This window comes from Hemitrygon akajei, chromosome 7 (genome assembly GCF_048418815.1).
Source record: "Hemitrygon akajei chromosome 7, sHemAka1.3, whole genome shotgun sequence".
NCBI classification, from domain to species: domain Eukaryota; kingdom Metazoa; phylum Chordata; class Chondrichthyes; order Myliobatiformes; family Dasyatidae; genus Hemitrygon; species Hemitrygon akajei.
The window spans coordinates 88,939,248-88,958,495 of record NC_133130.1 but is presented as its reverse complement, the minus strand read 5'-3'; the positions used below and the strand labels follow the sequence as shown (position 1 = coordinate 88,958,495).

General features: G+C 44.0%; 2 protein-coding genes across 3 annotated transcripts in view; both read left to right on the top strand.

Moving 5' to 3' along the window:
- The window catches only part of cfap61 (cilia and flagella associated protein 61), a 167,985-nt gene extending 165,315 nt beyond the window's left edge, over nt 1-2,670 (top strand). For both annotated transcript variants that reach the window (XM_073051386.1, XM_073051384.1), the window contains one exon: nt 2,240-2,670. In XM_073051386.1, the coding sequence (XP_072907487.1) occupies nt 2,240-2,440 (201 nt within the window). In that variant the 3' untranslated portion in view covers nt 2,441-2,670. The remainder of the gene's footprint in view (nt 1-2,239) is intronic.
- Nucleotides 2,671-11,357: 8,687 nt separating this feature from the next.
- insm1a (insulinoma-associated 1a) lies at nt 11,358-13,861 on the top strand. Its single transcript, XM_073051383.1, has one exon. It carries the CDS (start codon nt 11,716-11,718, stop codon nt 13,066-13,068), a length of 1,353 nt encoding a protein of 450 aa, XP_072907484.1. The 5' UTR covers nt 11,358-11,715; the 3' UTR covers nt 13,069-13,861.
- The last annotated feature ends 5,387 nt before the right edge of the window (nt 13,862-19,248 follow it).

The window sequence follows — 19,248 nt, the reverse complement described above, 5'->3', positions numbered from 1 at the left end:
TTCCATGGCCTTCTGTCCTCTCCTATCAGATACCCCCTTCTCCAGCCCTGTATCTCTTTCACCAATCAACTTCCCAGCTCTTTACTTCACCCCTCCCTCATCCCGGTTTCACCTATCACCTACCATTTTGTACTTCTTCCTCCCCTCCCCACCCCCCACCTTACTCTGACTCCGCATCTTTTTATCTCCAGTCCTGATGAGGGGTTTTGGCCCAAAACGTTGACTCTACTTTTTTTCCACAGATGCTCCCTGACTTGCTAAGTTCCTCCAGCATTGTGTGTGAGTTGCTTTGGATTTCCAGCATCTGCAGATTTTCTCTTGTTTGTGATTGCTTTAGTATATATGGTTTCCTATTTATACTAGCTCTAATGCACTTGAATTGCCTGGTCCATTTACACAGACCTGAAAAATAAAGCATTAAATCTGTATTAATTTGAAACCACAATGTATAGTGACATGCAAAAAGCATTTCTTCCTTGAAAGCTGGCATTTCAATCCTAACCTCTTTTTTTTCTTCTTGTCCCTCCAAAATCTAATACCTGTTCTTTCCAGCAATGCCAAATTGAAACCTTCCCAATCAGATTTTCACCCCTACCACAGAAGTGACAGATTCAAAGCAACACAATTAAATGTGTGCAACTGATAATGATGATGAGCTGTAGGTTGTCACACCATATACTGTACCTCCAAACCTCTCCACTGTTGTCAGTTGGATATCCCTGCACCTACTCTGTTGTTTCTGTTTCTGAAGTCATGCGACATAATTCCTACCCCTTAAACTCTTACCTGCTGAATGAACTAAGGTCCCAGCAACGTGATTCAAGAGATTCTGGAGATGTTGTAAATTTAGAGCAACAAAACACAGCTGCAGGAATTCAGCAGGTTAGGTGGCATCTATGGAGGGGAATAAACAGGCGAAGTTTTGGGCTGAGCATTGACTGTTTATTCCCCTCCACAGATGCTGAATGACCTGCTGAGTTCCACCAGCATTTTGTGTGTACTGTCAGCTTAATCCATTCTTAACTAAATACAAATTGTTAGATTGTGATGATACTACAACACATAGCAAAGTAACTGAATCAATCTTTTCCTGAGATAATTAATGGAGAATCTATATTCTCCCAAAGTAAAATGGCATATCACATGAGAGGGAACTAAGCATTCTTCAGTTCCCAATTAACTGATGTGTTTAGTTTACAGCTCAACAGTTTCAACAAGAACAATTACATAGCACCCTTAATGTGGTAAAACCTCACACAGCACTTCACTAGAGCATTACTGAACAAACACATTCACTTCTGAGTCAGCAGGTTGTGATTTCAAGGACTACTAAGCATCTCAGCCCATAATCTCCATTAACAAAAGGATACATGCCACAATTGGATTGCAGCAATAGCTGAGATGTTGCCTGTCAGTTTAACCCAATTGATCATATGCCATCAGGTGAAATAGAAATGGAGCACCTCTGGTATTGTGGTCAATGGTTGTTATATTAATCAACACAAAACAGATTATTTAGTTGATTATCTTTCTGGTAGTACCTAAGCAATTATAATCACACTTTAACTCACTGACTATTAAATGCTTTGGAATATCATGAATCAGAATCAGGTTTATTATCATCACCACGTGTCGTGAAAATTTTTAACTTAGCAGCAGCAGTTCAATGCATTATAAGAGAAAAAATAAATAATATTAATAAATAAATTACAGTATATGTATAATGAATAGATTAAAAATCGTGCAAAAACAAATAATATATTAAAAAAGTGAGGGTATTAAGTACATGATGACTTTCTAAGCTTGTACTAAATACGTGACACCGTAGAAAATTTATGTTGGATTCTATTTCTGAAGTCGTTCAACCAAAAATCCTCCCATTATCTATTACCTCATAAACCAGGGTCCCCACCGCCTGTGCAGGTGGCTGCTGATATTGGCCAGGTATTCCTCCGAGAAGGTGGGGGTGGAAGGGGCAGGTTTTTATTCTTCAACTCATTCCGGGTTCTCAAATTGGCCGCTTACCGGGTGGAAAGGCCAAAATAAAATCGAGTTAGTTTCCAAGTGGAATTTTAGAATTATTTTGAGAAAGATTTGAATTGTCATTATTTTCTCCTCCAGTTAACTTTGAAACGGGCTTTAGGAACAAAGTCGGGCCGAACTGGGCCATTAGAGACTTGTTTGGAAATTTCCTGTGAACAGTTTGAGTTAGATAATATGCTTCTTTTCCGTCCCAAAGTTAAATGTTGCCCAGCCAATCGACGAGCTAATTCGCCTGATAGCAGACGGTGAGCTGCTGGTACCAGGGAATACGAAGGCATTTTTGGAAAAGCAATTTGAACAGGATGGATATCAGAAGCTGATCGAAAGGAGCCTCCTAAATTACCTGCGCTACAACAGTTACCACCTCCCTATGTTTGCGTGGCCTGGTATTGTTTAGACATCAGCCAATAGCCGGTGTCTTCTTGTACCCTAGTTTATTTGTTTCAACGCTTGCTGGAATAGAGGGAAAAAATGGATAATTAATTGATTAAGCAGCGTTCGCGCAGGAACGTTGTACAGAAGTTGTCCGGGAGATGGCGCGCTGTAATAGATCAGTCGTGAAGTAAATTGCCTTCTACTTTTATTTACCTGAGAATGCTTTCTTAACATTAAAATAATAAAACTGTTTTATTCTGTTGAATGCAAAACATGTGTCCCTTTCCTCGCATCAGTTTTATCAGTGAGTGCTGCCACTGAATGTACACCAATACACATCTTGCATTGTGGAAAAGAGCCCTGGATCTATTTAACACGGGAAATCTCACCCTGTCCTTCGGCCAAGACAACCTAGCCCCGTGCTTGCTGTAAATCTCGCTCCCCACTCCCGAAAAACAAAAGAAAACAGGATTTGAGAAAATTGTGCCCTGAAACAGTTCCCTTGCAAAGTGAATCTCGGGCTGCACCGAGACACGCTGCATGCAAGTCCCATCATTTTCATAGTCACACCTTTGATTCAAGACTAGCGCCTGCGCAATATTACTTGTAACAAAAAAAGCAAACCAAGTGGCAGATGTTACTTTGATGCCTCCAGCCACTCACGGTACCATTAATTGCGATAAGGTACAGAGGCAGTCTCTGTAGTTCCAGGTGACGCCACTGTGCATTACCGCCAGCAAATTACAATGCTGATTTTCAGAGAAATCTGCGCGGTGCGCTGTTGATTTCTGAACTTCGTCCGAGCAGCGTGTGAAGCGAATGGAGCTGAAAGCTTCTAATCAATCGTTTCTTTCCCGTTACTGTGAAAACATATTGAGCTAAAGTGACATGGGATTTTAATGATGGGTCGAGAATGATCCCAAGAGTTCTAATTCCCAGGAGTTTTATTTGTCCTTGCCGTTTCAATTACTTTTCTGTTCTGGCATCGTGAGTCCTTGACTTACTCTCCCCACCCCACCCCACCCCGTGTCAAAATGCATCCCCATCTCTGCAGCCCCCGGCAACAAACCCGCTCTACGTTTCACTCACTGGGGAGAGTCATACAAGCGGTAGCACACAACACGTAAACAATAACGTTCCCAACAACAGGCTTAGTACAGTATTACGTGTGTGTGAAACTTGCACTACGGTATCTTAAAACAAAACGGGATAGCGAAATGTGGCGCGGATGCGGGGGGGGGGGGGGGTACTTTTTTGCCTTGTATACAACAGATGTAGATCTTCCTGCTGGAATCGCTGTGTGGCCCTTGAAGTCTTGCAGATTGTTTCGCTGTCCGTCTGGCCGGGCTGCACGCACTCGGCTTGTGCTGATAAATCCTGGTGTGTACTTTTCGAAGGAGCCTTAAGCCACATAGCAATCTACAGCTGTATGTTAATGAGAGCCGCGTATGCAACCGGATTGCCTCTGAAACCAACCAGGACATTTAGCACAGTCCCTAGCCAATAACACCCCATGAGAAATCAAAATCCCTTCCAATGCGAAATAAGCCTTCTGGTCCGTAGGAAAGGACCGTGTTCCAGGGAGATGTAATTATTTAGCACTTTAGCCGATGGAAGTAGATTTTTGATTAAATCAAATGCACGAAGCGAAACAAGTGTTCAAAATCCCGGGAAGCGAAAGAACTAAATAAATTCAAACCTTATCGGGATTAGAAAATGCTTGTAATAAAAGAAACTATGTTATTTCCGTGAACGGTCATAATGTATTGCATTCTCTTTTTTTCCCAAGTTGGTCATCTTTTGACAGTTCCAATTCCAAATTATTTGCCCCCTACTCCGATTAGGCGGCGTTCGGAAAAGCAACGGTGAAGTGCAACTAGCATTGTAATGAGCACGGAATGCAGCAGGAATTGTAGTAATCAACATTGTACTCCGCAAACAGTACTGTGAAATCAGCATTGTAATGTGCTGCTGTAAAGTTTATTCAGCATTGTAACATAAAACCAGTAATGAACGTTCAGCATTGTAACATGCGCGTGTCGAAATACAATCCAATATAATCCACTTAAATTAAGTTAGCAATGTTAAATTCACGATAAAATACAGCAGCGTAATATGGTAAGGACAGTGTAACGCAGTACAGGAACCAACATGCTGCATTGTGGAAAAATTACAAAATAAAACATTATAATGAGCTCGGCAGAATTTTAATAGACAAACAGCAGCTTTGCAATGTGGCCACCATGTACATAATAATGTATACCAGCGTTATTATGCACCACGGTAAAGAACGGTCAATTTTAAAGGCGCATTATAAACTGGGCGTTGTAATGTGCACACAGTGATACGCACTCAGCAAGCAACACACATTGAATACTTTTCAGTGATCTTTGTAATAAGCACAGATCTACCTAAGGAGTTTATACGTTCTCCCCGTGAACTGGCTGGGTTTCCTCCGGGTGCTCCAGTTTCCTCCCACAGTCCAAAGACCTACCGTTTAGTAGGTTAAGTGGTCATTGTAAATTGTCCTGTGATGTTAAACAGATGGATGGCTCGTTGGATCGGAAGGGCCTGTTCAGCACTGTATCTCTAAATAAAAATAACATTTATAAAAATCAAGGACATTTATTGCTTTAGAATTTGAATTTGAATACAAATATACCTTACCAGTACTATATCAAAGACACAAGAGCCTGCAAATGCTAGAATGTGGAAGAACAAACAAAATGTTGGAGGAAATCAGTGGGTTAGGCTGTATCTGTGGAGGGAATGGATGTTTTGAGTCAAGACCCTTCTTCTGAACTTCATAGGGCTTTGACGAGAGTGTACTTGATGTATCATGCACAGTTTCAGTCTTCTTAACTAAAAAATACTGTAAAATATTGTAGAGGGAGTGGTGCTACAAAGATCAACAAACTGGTTTGTAGAACAGTGGGTTTATCATATGCCAATCTGACCTCAGCCTATAACACCTTGTACCTCCCTCTGGTTCATGACTCCACCAAATCCAATTCTGGACCTACGGAGGAGCTTTCATAGCTGATCACAACAAATACAGTAAATGACTGAAGGCATCAAATATTAACTCTATTTCTTTCTCCACATGTACTGTCTGATGGGTAGAGTATTTCCAGCATTTTCTACCGTATTTCACCATAACATGTTGGTAAAATATACAAGGAGCATTGTAATGTGCAGATGTAAATGCAGATTTAGAGTTAGGGTGTGATTTGGCACATTACAGCATTATGCACACAGTAAAGTTCAGGCAGCTGAAGTAAATCCAGAATTTAGAATAATCACACTGTAATATCACACACAGTAGTCAAAGTCATTTATATTTAAGAAAGTAATAACTGCATTGTAATGAACAAAGTAAACCACCCAGTTTGGAAGCTTCACAATAAACACCTACATGATCTTTATAAGTAAGGAGGACTGAAGATTATAATGTGTCACTGCAAATGATTGCATTGAGCTATTGGTATTATAATCTATACACAAGAAAATATGATCAGCACTATAATGTAAACACTAAGTACAGACTATTATACAATTGGAAAAATTGAGTTTTTTTAAAAAGCTGCTTGCAGTAAATTGCTCCAGGTACTGGAGAAAAAAATTGTGGAATACAGAAACTGCAGGAGTTAAGCTATAAATCAAGGAGAAAGCACAAAAATATTGACAGGTAAAATAAAGAAAGCCAAAGGTTTATTTTAAAATATGTAAAATGGAATATGATGACAATGGAAACAGTAAAGTCCATTAAAGAGAAAATGATAGACTGGGTGCAGAAGTGAACATAGGTATCATTGTAAATAGATATTTTGAATCAGTCTTCATAAAAGACCACCCATTAACGAATTCATGCTGACTGACATTAACGTCCCTCTACATCTTTTCTGATCAACCTTACTGTTGTTAGGCTACCTGTCCTCTAGTTACTTGTTTCAATTTCAAATAATGGTACAACATTAGCTGTCTTAAGGTCTCATGCTTATAACCAGGAAGAATTCAAAATAATAGTCTGGTCTGTGCACTATTTAATCCCATTCCTTTATAAACCCCCAGTATACATTTTACCTGGGCCCTAACTACAGCTTAAGGATACTGGGTTCCTCAATATATCCATCCACCACTGCTCCCCCCCCCAACATTTATCTCTCTCTCTCTCTCTCTCTCTCTCTCTCTCTCTCTCTCTCTCTCTCTCTCTCTCTCTCTCTCTCTCTCTCTCTCTCTCTCTCTCTCTCTCTCTCTCTCTCTCTCTCTCTCTCTCTCTCTCTCTCTCTGTGTATATATATATATATATATATATTCCCTCCTTATTGGTGCTATCTTGTGTGGTCAGGTTCCACATATTTGTTTAGAATAATGAGATCTTCCATTTTGATCTTGAATAGGACACATTTTGTATATTCACATCCTTTTATATCTTCAGAAAAATACTTTAAACTTTTCCATGATTTTATTTGCCATTTTTATGCATTCATTTTGATTTGCTAATTTTCTCTTTGATGTCACAACTGCACTTTTTATTCTTCCCCAGGCTTTTAGTAATGTTGCAGGGAGGGGGTGGCCTCTGTTTTGTGAGAAAATTCCTCCCTTTCATCCTGTGCTGCCTCATATGTTCCTTGACATCCAAGGGCAAGGTCCTGGTAGTTAGCTTCTCCCTTTCTTTTGAATGGTTCTTCCCAACTTTCACTCTTTCTTCCTTGATTTCGTCCTTACTGTTGAATCATTTATTTGCCTTCCTGTAGTTTCTAGTTCATTTATATTTAACTATGTAACACTAGCTTAACTCCAATAACACAAGAATGTAAGTAATAAGAGCAGGAAAAGGTCAGTTGATCATTCAGCCTTTCTCCACCCAAACACAAGATCATGATTGATCTGTTATTTATTCTTGTTTTATCTTTGTGCTTTTCCACAATAATGCAAAATCTAACCAATTTCTGACTTTTGGGTCTAAAATACACACCACTACTATTTTTCTATTTGCCTGAGGTTCATTCCTTAACATTAGGTTCAGTGTCACCCCCATCTCTTGCTCAGCTTGCTACATACAGATTAAAATGTTCTCTTGAATGTGTTTCAAAACGTTTGCTTTTCTAGGCAGTTGATAACCACTACTTGGACTGCCTAATTATTTTTGCATTTTTCTGGAAGTTGCCTTCATATTTGTTCCTTCATCTCCATCCAACTATCCAGGAACCTCCCGGGAGCAGGCTTGCCCATATATATTTCTCTGAAAAGCACGCGTGGCCCATTTGATGAGCTTCCTGTCATGTCATGCCTTCTCACAATTGTAGTTGTCCCCTTTAAAATATTGCTACATATATTCTATGTAACCCTTCCCGCACTATCACATTTGCAAACCTTCTAACAGAGAACATTGCCATTCCCTCCCAAATGGACCATGACCTCTGGCTGTACAATTTCCATTCCCCCCCCCCCCGCAAATTTCTGCAGCTGCTCTATGGCATCATTGATCTGAGCATCCAGGAAGCATCCCCTGTAATCACGCCAATGCACTCAGACTCCTACAGATGCTACATCTCTTCCTTGACCCCTAATGCCAGAAACCTGAGTATGAGAGTAGTTCCCTGAACGACTACTGCTTTCTCTAGAGTACAACAGTCCGGTACATCCAGGGGATTCTTGCACTATTCTACCTAGTTCGGACCCGTCCCACACCTCACCTATTCTTTCTCTGCCTGTAGAAGTTCAAGTGTACAGTATGTGTTGATACTTCCTGGAAGCACGTTATTTACAACTTGTTGTATGCACGCTGGCGACCGAAACTGCTACTCAAGCTCTGAAATAGATAACACAGGTTGGTCCATTTATCAGTACACTTTACATATGTGGCTGACCATAACACGAGAACCATCTTGGACTGCTCATATGATGCAGGTTGGACAGTCAGAGGAACCCTCAATTTTCGCCAGCAAGAACTAAACTATCTCTCGGTTCATCACCTAAGATCCGGCATGTTTAATCAAATACTTGTAACTGTTTCTAATAACAGACCGCACCTCCACCGCCACAACCTCTTTTATTGACTTCCCACATTTAGCAGATTTCTAGCCTTAAAACTAGACTCTGTTCTAAACTGGATTCTGTATGACAGCATTATAATCCGCATTCACTTAAACGCAATCGGTGATGTAATTTGCCCACAATAATATCAGTACAAGTACGAAGGAACCATAAAGCTCTGTTATGAGGGCATAGTGTGGCTAGGTTGTAATGAGCCAAAATTTAGTTCAGAATTCGCTCGCTCCGTAAAATACAGCTAAAGCATTGTAACATTTAGTCAGCGATGTAATTTGCTCAGTGGTGTAAAGGGCAGACGGTAATGTACAATTTTGAAGAATTATTAACATCAAAACCGTCATTTGAAGTAGGACGCAGGCCCACAGGTCCCCGCGCTCTTCCTAACCCTAGCAAGAATGTCTTGAAAATCAAACTCATCCCATGACCCCACCCCAGCCAAATCCTCAGCTCCAAACTACGGGAGAAGTCGTTGGAGAGTTTGAAAACAGATGCAATTTATTCGATGTTTAAAATCATGTTCCTGTGAGAAGGACGTTAGGACGTTCCGGGGGGTGGGAGCAAATTGCATGGGTTTGATCCAAGAGAAAATGTATTCACCTTCAAAGTAAACCTGAAAGTAGAATGGTTACCCTAAAATTAATGAAACCCCTGTCCCATTCTAAGCACTGCTATTGATACATGCATACTTCTGAAATATGCATGGTATCCCTCGGGCAAACGGAATCTGGTGTTGGAGTTTTAGCGCACGCATCTCAAATGAAGGTTGCGATTATTTTACCTCTGCGAGCATCAATCCTTACCAGACTCGCTGTTCAATGAACACAAAGTTGACAATGCAGGCTTTCGCCCTTGCCAACTGATGTTTTTTTAAAAGCGTAAATCCCTGCAAGATTCGGATTTGCTGTGTAATTATCTTAATTTGTCCAGCAGCTTTATGCTAATGTCCCGCACAATAACCGAGTCCTCCGCGTGCCTTTCGCGTGCCCTTCAATCTCCTGGTCAAAAGCGAGATAAAAGCATTTCGTGTCAACAGAGCGCGGCCAGCCAAAACAACCCGGAGACTCACACACACTGCACACTCAATTATTTAGCACAACAAAAGCGACACATCTCCGCATATTTTATGCATAGTTTCTTCCTCCTCTCTAATTTCTCTCTTTGCAGAGAGCGTTCACTGAGAGGGGGCTATTTATTATATGTGTTTTATTTGTCAAACAAAATGAGCGCCATTGTATCAGAGGTTAACCATGTGTGTTTTTTTAATTTTAGTTCTTTAAGTGCAAGTGAGACCGTTTCACAAATCTGATGGAAATAATGTGTACTGATCTCGGCGTTCTCGCGGCGGTTTGCGGTTTTTGGGTAAATATTTCATTGAAGAGGGGCGGATTTAAATCCCATTCTTCATGCTTGTGAGAAAATGAGGCAAATAACTAAGCAAGTGAGGGGTAGAAACGACCGAGTAGCAAATGTTGAATCGAAAGGGAATCTGAACTTTTACTTCTGATAGTATGGAGAGAGAGGCTGGCGCAAGAACAGGAAAGATGAGAGCCGCCGACTCATCCCGCAGCCGCCAGTCCTTCCGATGCACTACTTGAGTTAAAGTTAAGAGAGTCTGGTGAGGGATGTATGAGGACCGCTCCTTGCCAAATGCACTTATAAATGGAGTTAAACATCAGCCTTCTCGCGTAGATGGGAAGAGCGGAAAGTTGGTGATGAACCCCGTTTGTCAGCGACTGAGACGGATCGTGTAACAGATGATAGAAATGTGGCCATTTCCTTCAGCTCAGCGTCTGTCCTTTACGATGCGAGGCGATTGCGGCGCAGCCCCTGCCTTCATTGTTTGGGCTCGTGTTTCAATGGACAGAGGTTAATTTCATTCACAAAGCCCAGGCCACGGCTGCGGAGGGAGCTTTTGTGTTGCCCTAGACATCAGCCTCCTTTCTTTCTCTCTGCTGAGAGAGTGTGCGGATGCTGTTGCGGGTTCTGATGGTGATGGACGGCTCTCGTTGGCAGATTTCCAGTCCCCCCCCCCCCCCCCCCACTGTAGACCGACAAAGAGCCGACGCGTGTCAGGCCGAAGAGAGGAGGAGGAGCCGGGCGTGTGGCAGCAGCCACGGGCTGAACACACACACACGCGCGCGGGCAAAGGCCAGCCCCCGCAGACCAGCCGCATCTGCTCGGTCTCATCCCCGACGCCCACAAAGAACAATTACCTGCTGACTGAAATCTGAGTGGGGTGCAAAGGTGGGTGGGTGGGGGGGGGGAGTGAAAAGGTGAGTCCGCTGGCTGGAAACAGCCTCAATTATAGCGGAGAAAATTCAGTGAGCAAGAAGTATCGATAGCTGGACTTTCACCAAGATTGTTGTCGACAACTGCATGGGTGTAGCAGATGTAAATACAAGAGTCTTCTTGTGAACATCTAAACTTGCGGAACTCCCTTTTTTATTGAACCTCCAGAGATCAGCTCCTCGCCACTTCCACCTGCTCCCCTTCACCACTCCTTCATTCCGCCCCCCCCCCCCCGCCCCATTCCTTAAGGTTATCTTCCTCTGATTGAAACTGACTGTCATCGGAACTTTCGGAAGAGGGTAGGGGTTAGATGGCTTTGGAAATAAACACACACTCCCATCCCGACTTGGACCGCACAAAAATCTGCGTGTCACGGACGGGTAATTCTGCACTCTGCGATTTATAAGAAGGCAGGTGGGGAGGGGAAAACATTGGTTCTATTGTAAAGTTTCGGGATCCCTATCAGCTGGGAGTACTCTGCCCCTCGCACTTTGGTATATAATCCGAGGGGGGAGGGATGAGATGGCAATTAATCCAACCCATCCCTTCTGCCCTTCACTCACATATGCACACTCAGAATTAAACACATCGGCTCCCAGCCCCTCCCGAGCCGCTGCACGGCCCGAGAGGGGGGGGGGGGAAAGAGGTTGAAGAAACTCAGCTCCCCATTGGCTAAACTCGAGTCAGCCGCGCCTGTGATTGGCTGCCCGGCCGCTCGGCCAGGCGGGCAAGGACAATGGGAGCGGGGCCGCCTTTAAAGGGAGCGGCGGGAGCGAAGCAAGGGAAGAGGCTAGATCCGAGAGCCGGATCCCCGAGTACCGGCAGTAGCAGCGGGGAAGGCTGGCGGTGGTCTGGCGCCATGCCACACACGCAGCGGGCTCGGCCGGGCACATAGTGCGGGGCGACGGGAGCTCCTAACTGGCGTTCACAGTGCATTTATCTATTTATTTGATGTCAAGTGCCTTCTGCTTACTCAAATTTGCTTTTTTAAAACAATTATTTCTCGTCACACGCCCGCTCTCCCCAACGATGCCGCGAGGATTCCTGGTGAAGAGGAGCCGGAGATCCACGCCCATCTCCTATCGCATCCGCTGCCACGATGCCGCCGAGCCGCCGGTACAGCAGCCGCCGGCGGACCCGCCTCTGCCCCAGGGGGCGGGGGGAGGAGCCGCCCCGGAGCCGGGTGGAGCGCAGGTGTTTGGCCGGCTGGAGCCGGGCTGTCCCGGGCAACCGCTGTCCAGCCCGGCTCGACCCGTCAGCAGAGAACGCCTGTACGGCCAGCGGACAGTGAGCCTGGGCTCCCCGGTTACCGCCGAGTCATTCCCAGGACCGGCGGCCACTTTCAACGCCCTGGACCGCATGTTGCTGTTGGCGGCCCCGGGCGGCGCCGAGTTGGGCTGCAGCGGCGGTGGAGGAGGAGGTGATGGAGGTGGAGGCGGCGGCGCCTCCTCGCCGTCTCCCCGGGCAGGGGGCGCCACCAAAGCGGCCGAGCGCAGGAACAAGCCACCGATGGGGGCGGGAGCAGCGGCCCGCCGGGCCAAGGCGGCGAGGAAGCTGGCCTTTGAAGATGAGGTGACAACCTCGCCGGTGCTGGGGCTACGGATCAAAGAGGCGCCGCCCGAGGGCGAGGGCAAGGCGGGCCGCATGGGCGGAGGCCCTGGCCAAGGACTGGGACCTGGCCGCCGTCTGGGCGAATTCATCTGCCAGCTCTGCAAGGAGGAGTACGCCGACCCGTTCGCACTGGCCCAGCATAAGTGCTCCCGCATCGTGCGGGTCGACTACCGCTGCCCCGAGTGCGACAAGGTCTTCAGCTGCCCGGCTAACCTGGCGTCGCACCGCCGTTGGCACAAGCCCCGACCCCCGCACCAGCCCAAAGCAGACGTCGGAGCGGAGCCCCGGTCTGGGCCCGGGCCCGAAGCCGAGCGGGACAGCCCCGAGCCTAGCTCGGCGCTCGCCGATTGCGGCTCCGAAGACGGCGGCCACTGTGAATGCTGCCGCTGCGGCAAGAGGTTCAAGCGCCAGGCTTACCTGAGGAAGCACCTGCTGGCTCACCGAGCCGAGCCGCCGCCACCCCCCGACAAGCTGCCGCCGGGCCCTGAGTGCCAGCTCTGCGGGGAGAACTTGGCCAGTAAGGGTGGCCAGGAGCGCCACCTCCGCCTGCATGCCACCGAGGTTTTCCCCTGCAAGTATTGCGCGGCCACTTTCTACAGCTCGCCCGGACTCACCAGGCACATCAACAAATGCCACCCGTCAGAGAACAGGCAAGTAATCTTGCTCCAGGTACCAGTGCGCCCGGCCTGTTAGTACATGGAGAGGGGGCGACAAACCGTGCCTTTATCATCATCCTCATCATCAGACCACTCTTTACCCAGCCCGTGCTCAAATGAACTGGTTTCATCGCTTCATCCCTCCTACAACAAGCCTGGTGTACCAGACGCTCATCTCGGTCCGCACCTTTAGGTCCAAAAACAATAAACAGCTTTAATGTAGCTTTGTGACTTGCTGGACACTTGAGACGGTCAATTGTCTGAACAAAGCCGGTATTAGAACATTCCTTTAGATTAGCCACAAATGCCTTGGATTGCTGACCCGGATATTTCAGTAAGATGATGTAAATGCCTTAATTTTTCGACGCTTTCCACGTTGTTTCCCCCCTTCGTAAATGATGAGTTTGTTGCATATAATTTTACTGTTTGAATATATGTATTGCTAAATGAATACATTTTATAATTTATTCGTTTTATTTATTTATAAAAAAACTACGTGATAATGTATACTTTCGTTATCTATTTTGACGTTCCGTGTTTGTTTTAGTAAGTTAAATGCTCCGTTTTTAGTACTTCAGATCGACTTTCGTTTTCCAAACAAATGTAAAATGTGTTCGTTTATTTTATACGATCTTAAATGGAATTTGGTTATTCGATTCTGGTACCCATACACAGACCCGTGTGAAGCTGACAACTGTTAAATTAAATGCAATCCCTTTTCTACACAACTTATTTTCTTAACTGTTAGCTTTTATATAGTGGTTCCAAATGTACGTTCTCAACTGTGTTTGTTACTGAATATTTAAATATATTAAATACGTATAATTATCCGTGCATTGTGTCCATCGTTATTTTAGTTCATGACTATTTATGACATTGTCTATAGCTTTCCCCAAACCGTTAAAGCGCCAAAAAGAATTTTTTTTAAAAATATCGCTCTTTAAAACTTTCGTATGAGGGATCAGATTTGTCCGATTTTGATTCCACAAGACCGCGTTCTGTACAATGCAGGTGTTAACTCTGGTACGCTGCTTAGGACGATAACGCAACTGTTACGGATTCCGTGATCTGGAGATAATATGGCAGCGACCATCGTGTAGTTTAGGCGGTTATTTTATTTGTAACTCTTTAGAATTTGGACAAGTTTTCGTGTAGGAATGGACCTTCTGACTGGTAGCTATTTTACCGCTGATTTCCAATCACGACCATATTGAACGAAGCGTGCATACTTCCTTCAGAAGCCATGCAGTTGCTGCGAGAAACCATTGTCAGGCAGATGGTTGGTAATAACACCGGCTGCTTTATTACTTAATGTTTGGATTCCACAGTTGGAGATGGGGGCAAAGATTCAACCTCCTTTTCCTTAGAAGGACGGGTTTCCATTGAGGCGATGTCCCAGAAATGCCATAGCCTGAACGTGATTCGCTAGCATTCAGTACTTTATAAATCAGATCCAAAAAGAGATGTGGGGGGGGGGGGGGGGGGGCAAACAAATTCTGTGGATAATGAAGCTACATCGTGTCGTTGTCGAAAGGTAGCGGATACAAGTTTTTGTTTAAAATTTAACCTTCTTTCCAAGAAGTGTTTCAAACCCAATATCATGTTTTGAACTTAATCTGCAATATAAAAATTCAGTCGACATATTCTCAACAACCTCAGATGAGCGAAATAAAACATTTATTAGCATTCTAGGTTGCGATTAACTATTTGTAATTTTAATTTACATTTCGGTTGTGTTTTAAAATTTGGATCGTAGTTGGCCTCTTCCGGTAGGAAAGGTCGCTGGTGAAAGTGTTCTCCTGGGGCCGGGAAGCACGTGCCTATAGTATAGACCAATCCGTGGAGGATTGTTGTTCTAACAATAATAGGGCCTTCGTAATTTTGTTGTTCTTAACTATTAAAGCTTCTTCATTTTAAGATAGAATTTGTAATAGAGGTTTTCATACGTCTCTGCACAGGTGGTGACATCAGTAAGTGGCAGGGAATTATTAATGGCTTTAAATCTCTTGTTTGTGTTGACAGAGTGCACTGGCTGTTCCCAGTTTATGGATAGTTGGAGCTGATGCACCTGACGACTGGGCTTTCAGCTCCTGGCATTTGCACTCGTTGGGTTAAACAATGCCGTGGCAATGTGGAAATGGCGAAATAAACAAGAGTTCGATATATTTAACTACAGCTGTAGAGCAGCTTTAGAAAACCTGATTGGTGATAATACTGTGGGGGGTGGGGGCTAATTTGGATACACTGCTGACTTCTGTTTTTGTATTCTGGCCGTCTAACAGAACGATGGTTTCGGAGGCAGATTTAGTGACAGTCATGGTGTTGGAAACTGGGGTAAACCAGAGTTTAACATGCGGGAATACAGCGCAATTAAATTGCAACTTGATTTAATCAACCCTTAAGTCTCAAGTTATTTGGAGAGAGTATCTACACGTAATTATCTTTCACGAATTAGAGATGGAAGGAAATGTGGTTTGGGCAGAATTTGAGTTCTGTATAGGTTCAACAATTTCACTTCATCTAATTTTACTGGAGGTAGCTAATGTGTTCGTTTAAACACCATTAGACATTATTTAAATACTGCAGCTTGTATAGGTGTAAAGAATAGGAATATCTGCCAGGACTGAGGAAAAGCAGTAGAGGGCAATTTCTTCTGCATTCATACGCGGGTTGAATATTTTTAAAAATCAGTTTCCACCCGTTTGTTCTAACAAGTCCAGACAATCTCCGCATTCTGCGGTGGCCCGGGAAAACCTCCGCACTGTCAGTAACGACCATACATTCTAATATCTGAGTACTGCATCCTAAATGAGACAGGACTTGGAATGGAGATAGCGGGACAGATACCCATTCGTCTTCATCAACTTTAATGGGGGCAGATATCGCATAATTTAACACCGACAAGTCCAATATTTTCACTGCAAGGCTAGAGGAATTTAGGGCAATTGCTATAACAGCCCGATTTATCGTTGCTACCTTGCAAACCAGTGTGACCCCACCATCACCGGGGAGACTAATCCGCACAATTTAGGGTATCCAAGCAAAAGGCCTCGGGGACAACTGTTCGGAGAAAGCCCGTAGCGTCAGTTTGGAAGCTGCTCCATACAGACAACGATTTATGAATGCAGCAACGCTCGAGATCTTGCCATTCTGCTGCAAATATATTACCTTAGTTCAACAGGCGGACGTTCTCATTTCGCCATGAATAATGTAATATTGAAACCACAGAGCGCTCGCCACGTTTGCGCTTTAATCATAATCAAACTTTCACTGCATGACATGGAAAGGAACAAGCAGCCCGATGCTGCCGGCACATGCCACTCCGGACGCTGTCTGGAATTTACGATGTAAAAGTGAACATCTCCCACCCTGCGCATAAACCAGAGCGGGGTGGAGGGGCCTGCGGAGCCAACGTGTGACCTTTTGTAAATGTTATTGACTCAGGAGGCCGAGTGGGATGCGGTACTTACGCAGCCTTTAGCCAATCTCCCTGTTTGATTGTTGCTCTCTCTCTTTCGCTATTTATTAGGTTAATTTACTTGTTTGTTATTAATTTACCGGATTTGATTTAATAATCATCACTCGTTTAGTTTTCCTTACAAAAACGATTTGAACATTATCATGACAGCGGAGCTCAGTACACGTCTAAATCCAGACAATCCCTTTTCTTGACGTTTTATTAGCAGAAATAAAGTTAAAGCTAATTTAAAACTCAAGATTGAGATCACTAAATATCTATTCTTTTTTTAAAAAAATCGATCTGCGCTGGTTTAAAGTTTAGCTATCGGGAACCATATTGTCCCTTTCCCGTTAATCAGTCAAATAAATCTCGTTAATATTAAAATCCCATTGCGGTTAACGATCAGTTTTTAAATGAACAGCAGTCAAAAGGAGTGAAAACAGGGGCAGGTTTGGGAGTAGCGGTAATGACTAATTTCTCCACACCTGTAGGATTCACTTTAACCAAAAGTCTTCCATTCAAAAAAAAATCCTCTTGGCCATTATTTATAACACATCAGTCAATTGATGGGTAGTGCTTGATACATTGGCTGCAAAAGTTTTAAAATTTAAAAAAAACCCTCGCTCCCGTTTACAATTTCTATTCCATTTAATAAGATGCTTTAAATTCAAAATATGTCTCTAAGCCCCTTGATGTGTACTATCCTATGCACCCTGCTGTGAGAGAATCGCCGGATTATAGCCCAGGCGAGGTTGATCAACCCAGCCCATCTACGCTTGATTACGATGGAACAATGTTATTACTGAACAAGGTCCTAAATACGGTGTAACGCGCGGTAACAATCAGGAGAAAGTTAATGCGGGTTTAAAATGGATTTCCAAACTCTCGTAATGGGTCAATGACACTCAAGTACGGGCCTGAGCATCTAAAATCCTGTTCAAATCCTTTGCCCCTTCTCCAGAAAATAATCAAAATTCAGAGCAATTGTTATTTCTCCTTCTGTTCGGAACAGCAGGCGGGTTAATCTGAGATTTATGGCCATCAACATCTTGGAGACGTGCTGCCGAAACACCACCGGGTACAAAACGCTTTTTTAAACAATAAGTTTGATTTCTTGTTATAGGGATGATTTTTTTCGCACTTCTTGTTCCGCAAATAGTTGAACAGTTTACGAATTATATAAACAAATGTGTTAATATGTTAGCGGATATTGCGCTGAAACCGAGTCTACACTACACCTCAATATTAGTGCTCTATTTTGACAAATTAGATTAATTCCATAAGAGCATAAAACACAGGAGCATAATCAGGCCATTTGGCCCATCGAGTCTGCTCAGCTATTCCATCATGGCTGATTTATTACCCCTCTCAACTCCATTCTCCTGCCATCTCTCTGTAATAACCTTCGAATTGCTTACTTATCAAGAACCTCAGTTTTAAATATACCCAATTACTTGGTTTCCACAGCTGTCTGTGGCAATGAATTTTACAGATTCACCACCTCTGGCTAAAGAAGTCATTCTTCCTCTCTTTTCTAAAGGGCCGTCCTTGTATTCTGAGGCTGTGCCCTCTGGTCCCAGATTCCATCGTTATGGACACATCCTCTCCGCATCCACTCTTTTAAGAAATGGATTTTTAAAAAGACGAACAATGATCCTTTCTATTGGACATTTATGAGAATAATCACACTTACGGTGTAGAAAATTAATTTTATCATTGAATATTCAAAGACTTAATACAGTAGGGATGTCGGGAAAAAAGTGGGAAGCACGAACAGGGCTGAACTTGAAATAGTCTTTAGGTTAGAGAAGAGGGAATCAAAACTTCTGGTGGCGCAAGTTTGGCATCAGTCGACCTCAAAATGAAATGCGCAGAATTAGGCACCAGGCGACAATACCGGAGACAGGACTTTGTATAAAATCTCAGAGAGACGCGGCATGGAAACAGGTCGTGTGGTCCACCAAGTTCACGCTGACCCATTTACACCATTGCCATTTTACTCTCCCCGCCTTGCCATCGAGTGCCCCCCCCCCCCAGATTCTACCATTCACTGGCACGGGGGGTCGACAACTTCGCAGTGATGGAGAAAGTGCAGACTCCACGCAGGCAATACCAGAGGTCAAGGTCCAACCCGGGTTGCTGGAGATACCCAGCAAAAGCGTTACGATGCAACACAGCCACTTGTTTATTCCCGATTCTCTAAATCTTCAACGTTAGAAATGACTGGAATTGGCACTGAGAGGCAGGAGCCAGCAACGGGTGATACCTTGAGCTGGAGATAACACTTCTCAAGCCAGGTGCGTCCTTCAGCATAATGAAGTCCTGGAAAGGTGTCTATATCAAGTGCTATCCGTACAGCTATTTGTAGCGATCTCATTCCAACTTGGGACCTGGTGCAAACCCAGAAAAGGATAACAAAAATAAACACCCACCTTGTTCACTACTTCCCTTAAGCTTTTGCAATATCTTTTAAAATTAGTAAAGTTAGAAATGGTAAGGGCCTCAGAGAGGTTCCGTAGCCACGTCAACGTGTCACATTATGGACTTTGAATCATTAAAGTAGTGCTGGTATATTAGATGCATCCTAGTTAGAAGCAGATACAGGGGAAAAGGCAGAGAGCGTGACAGAGAGTAGATGAATTGGGTGAAGGAACAAAATACAATTGGCATGTCATATGAAATGAGAATATGGCCTAAAAGCAGGAAGGGTCAGGGGTCAAACAGAAAATAAATGCATCATGACAAGATGGAAAATAA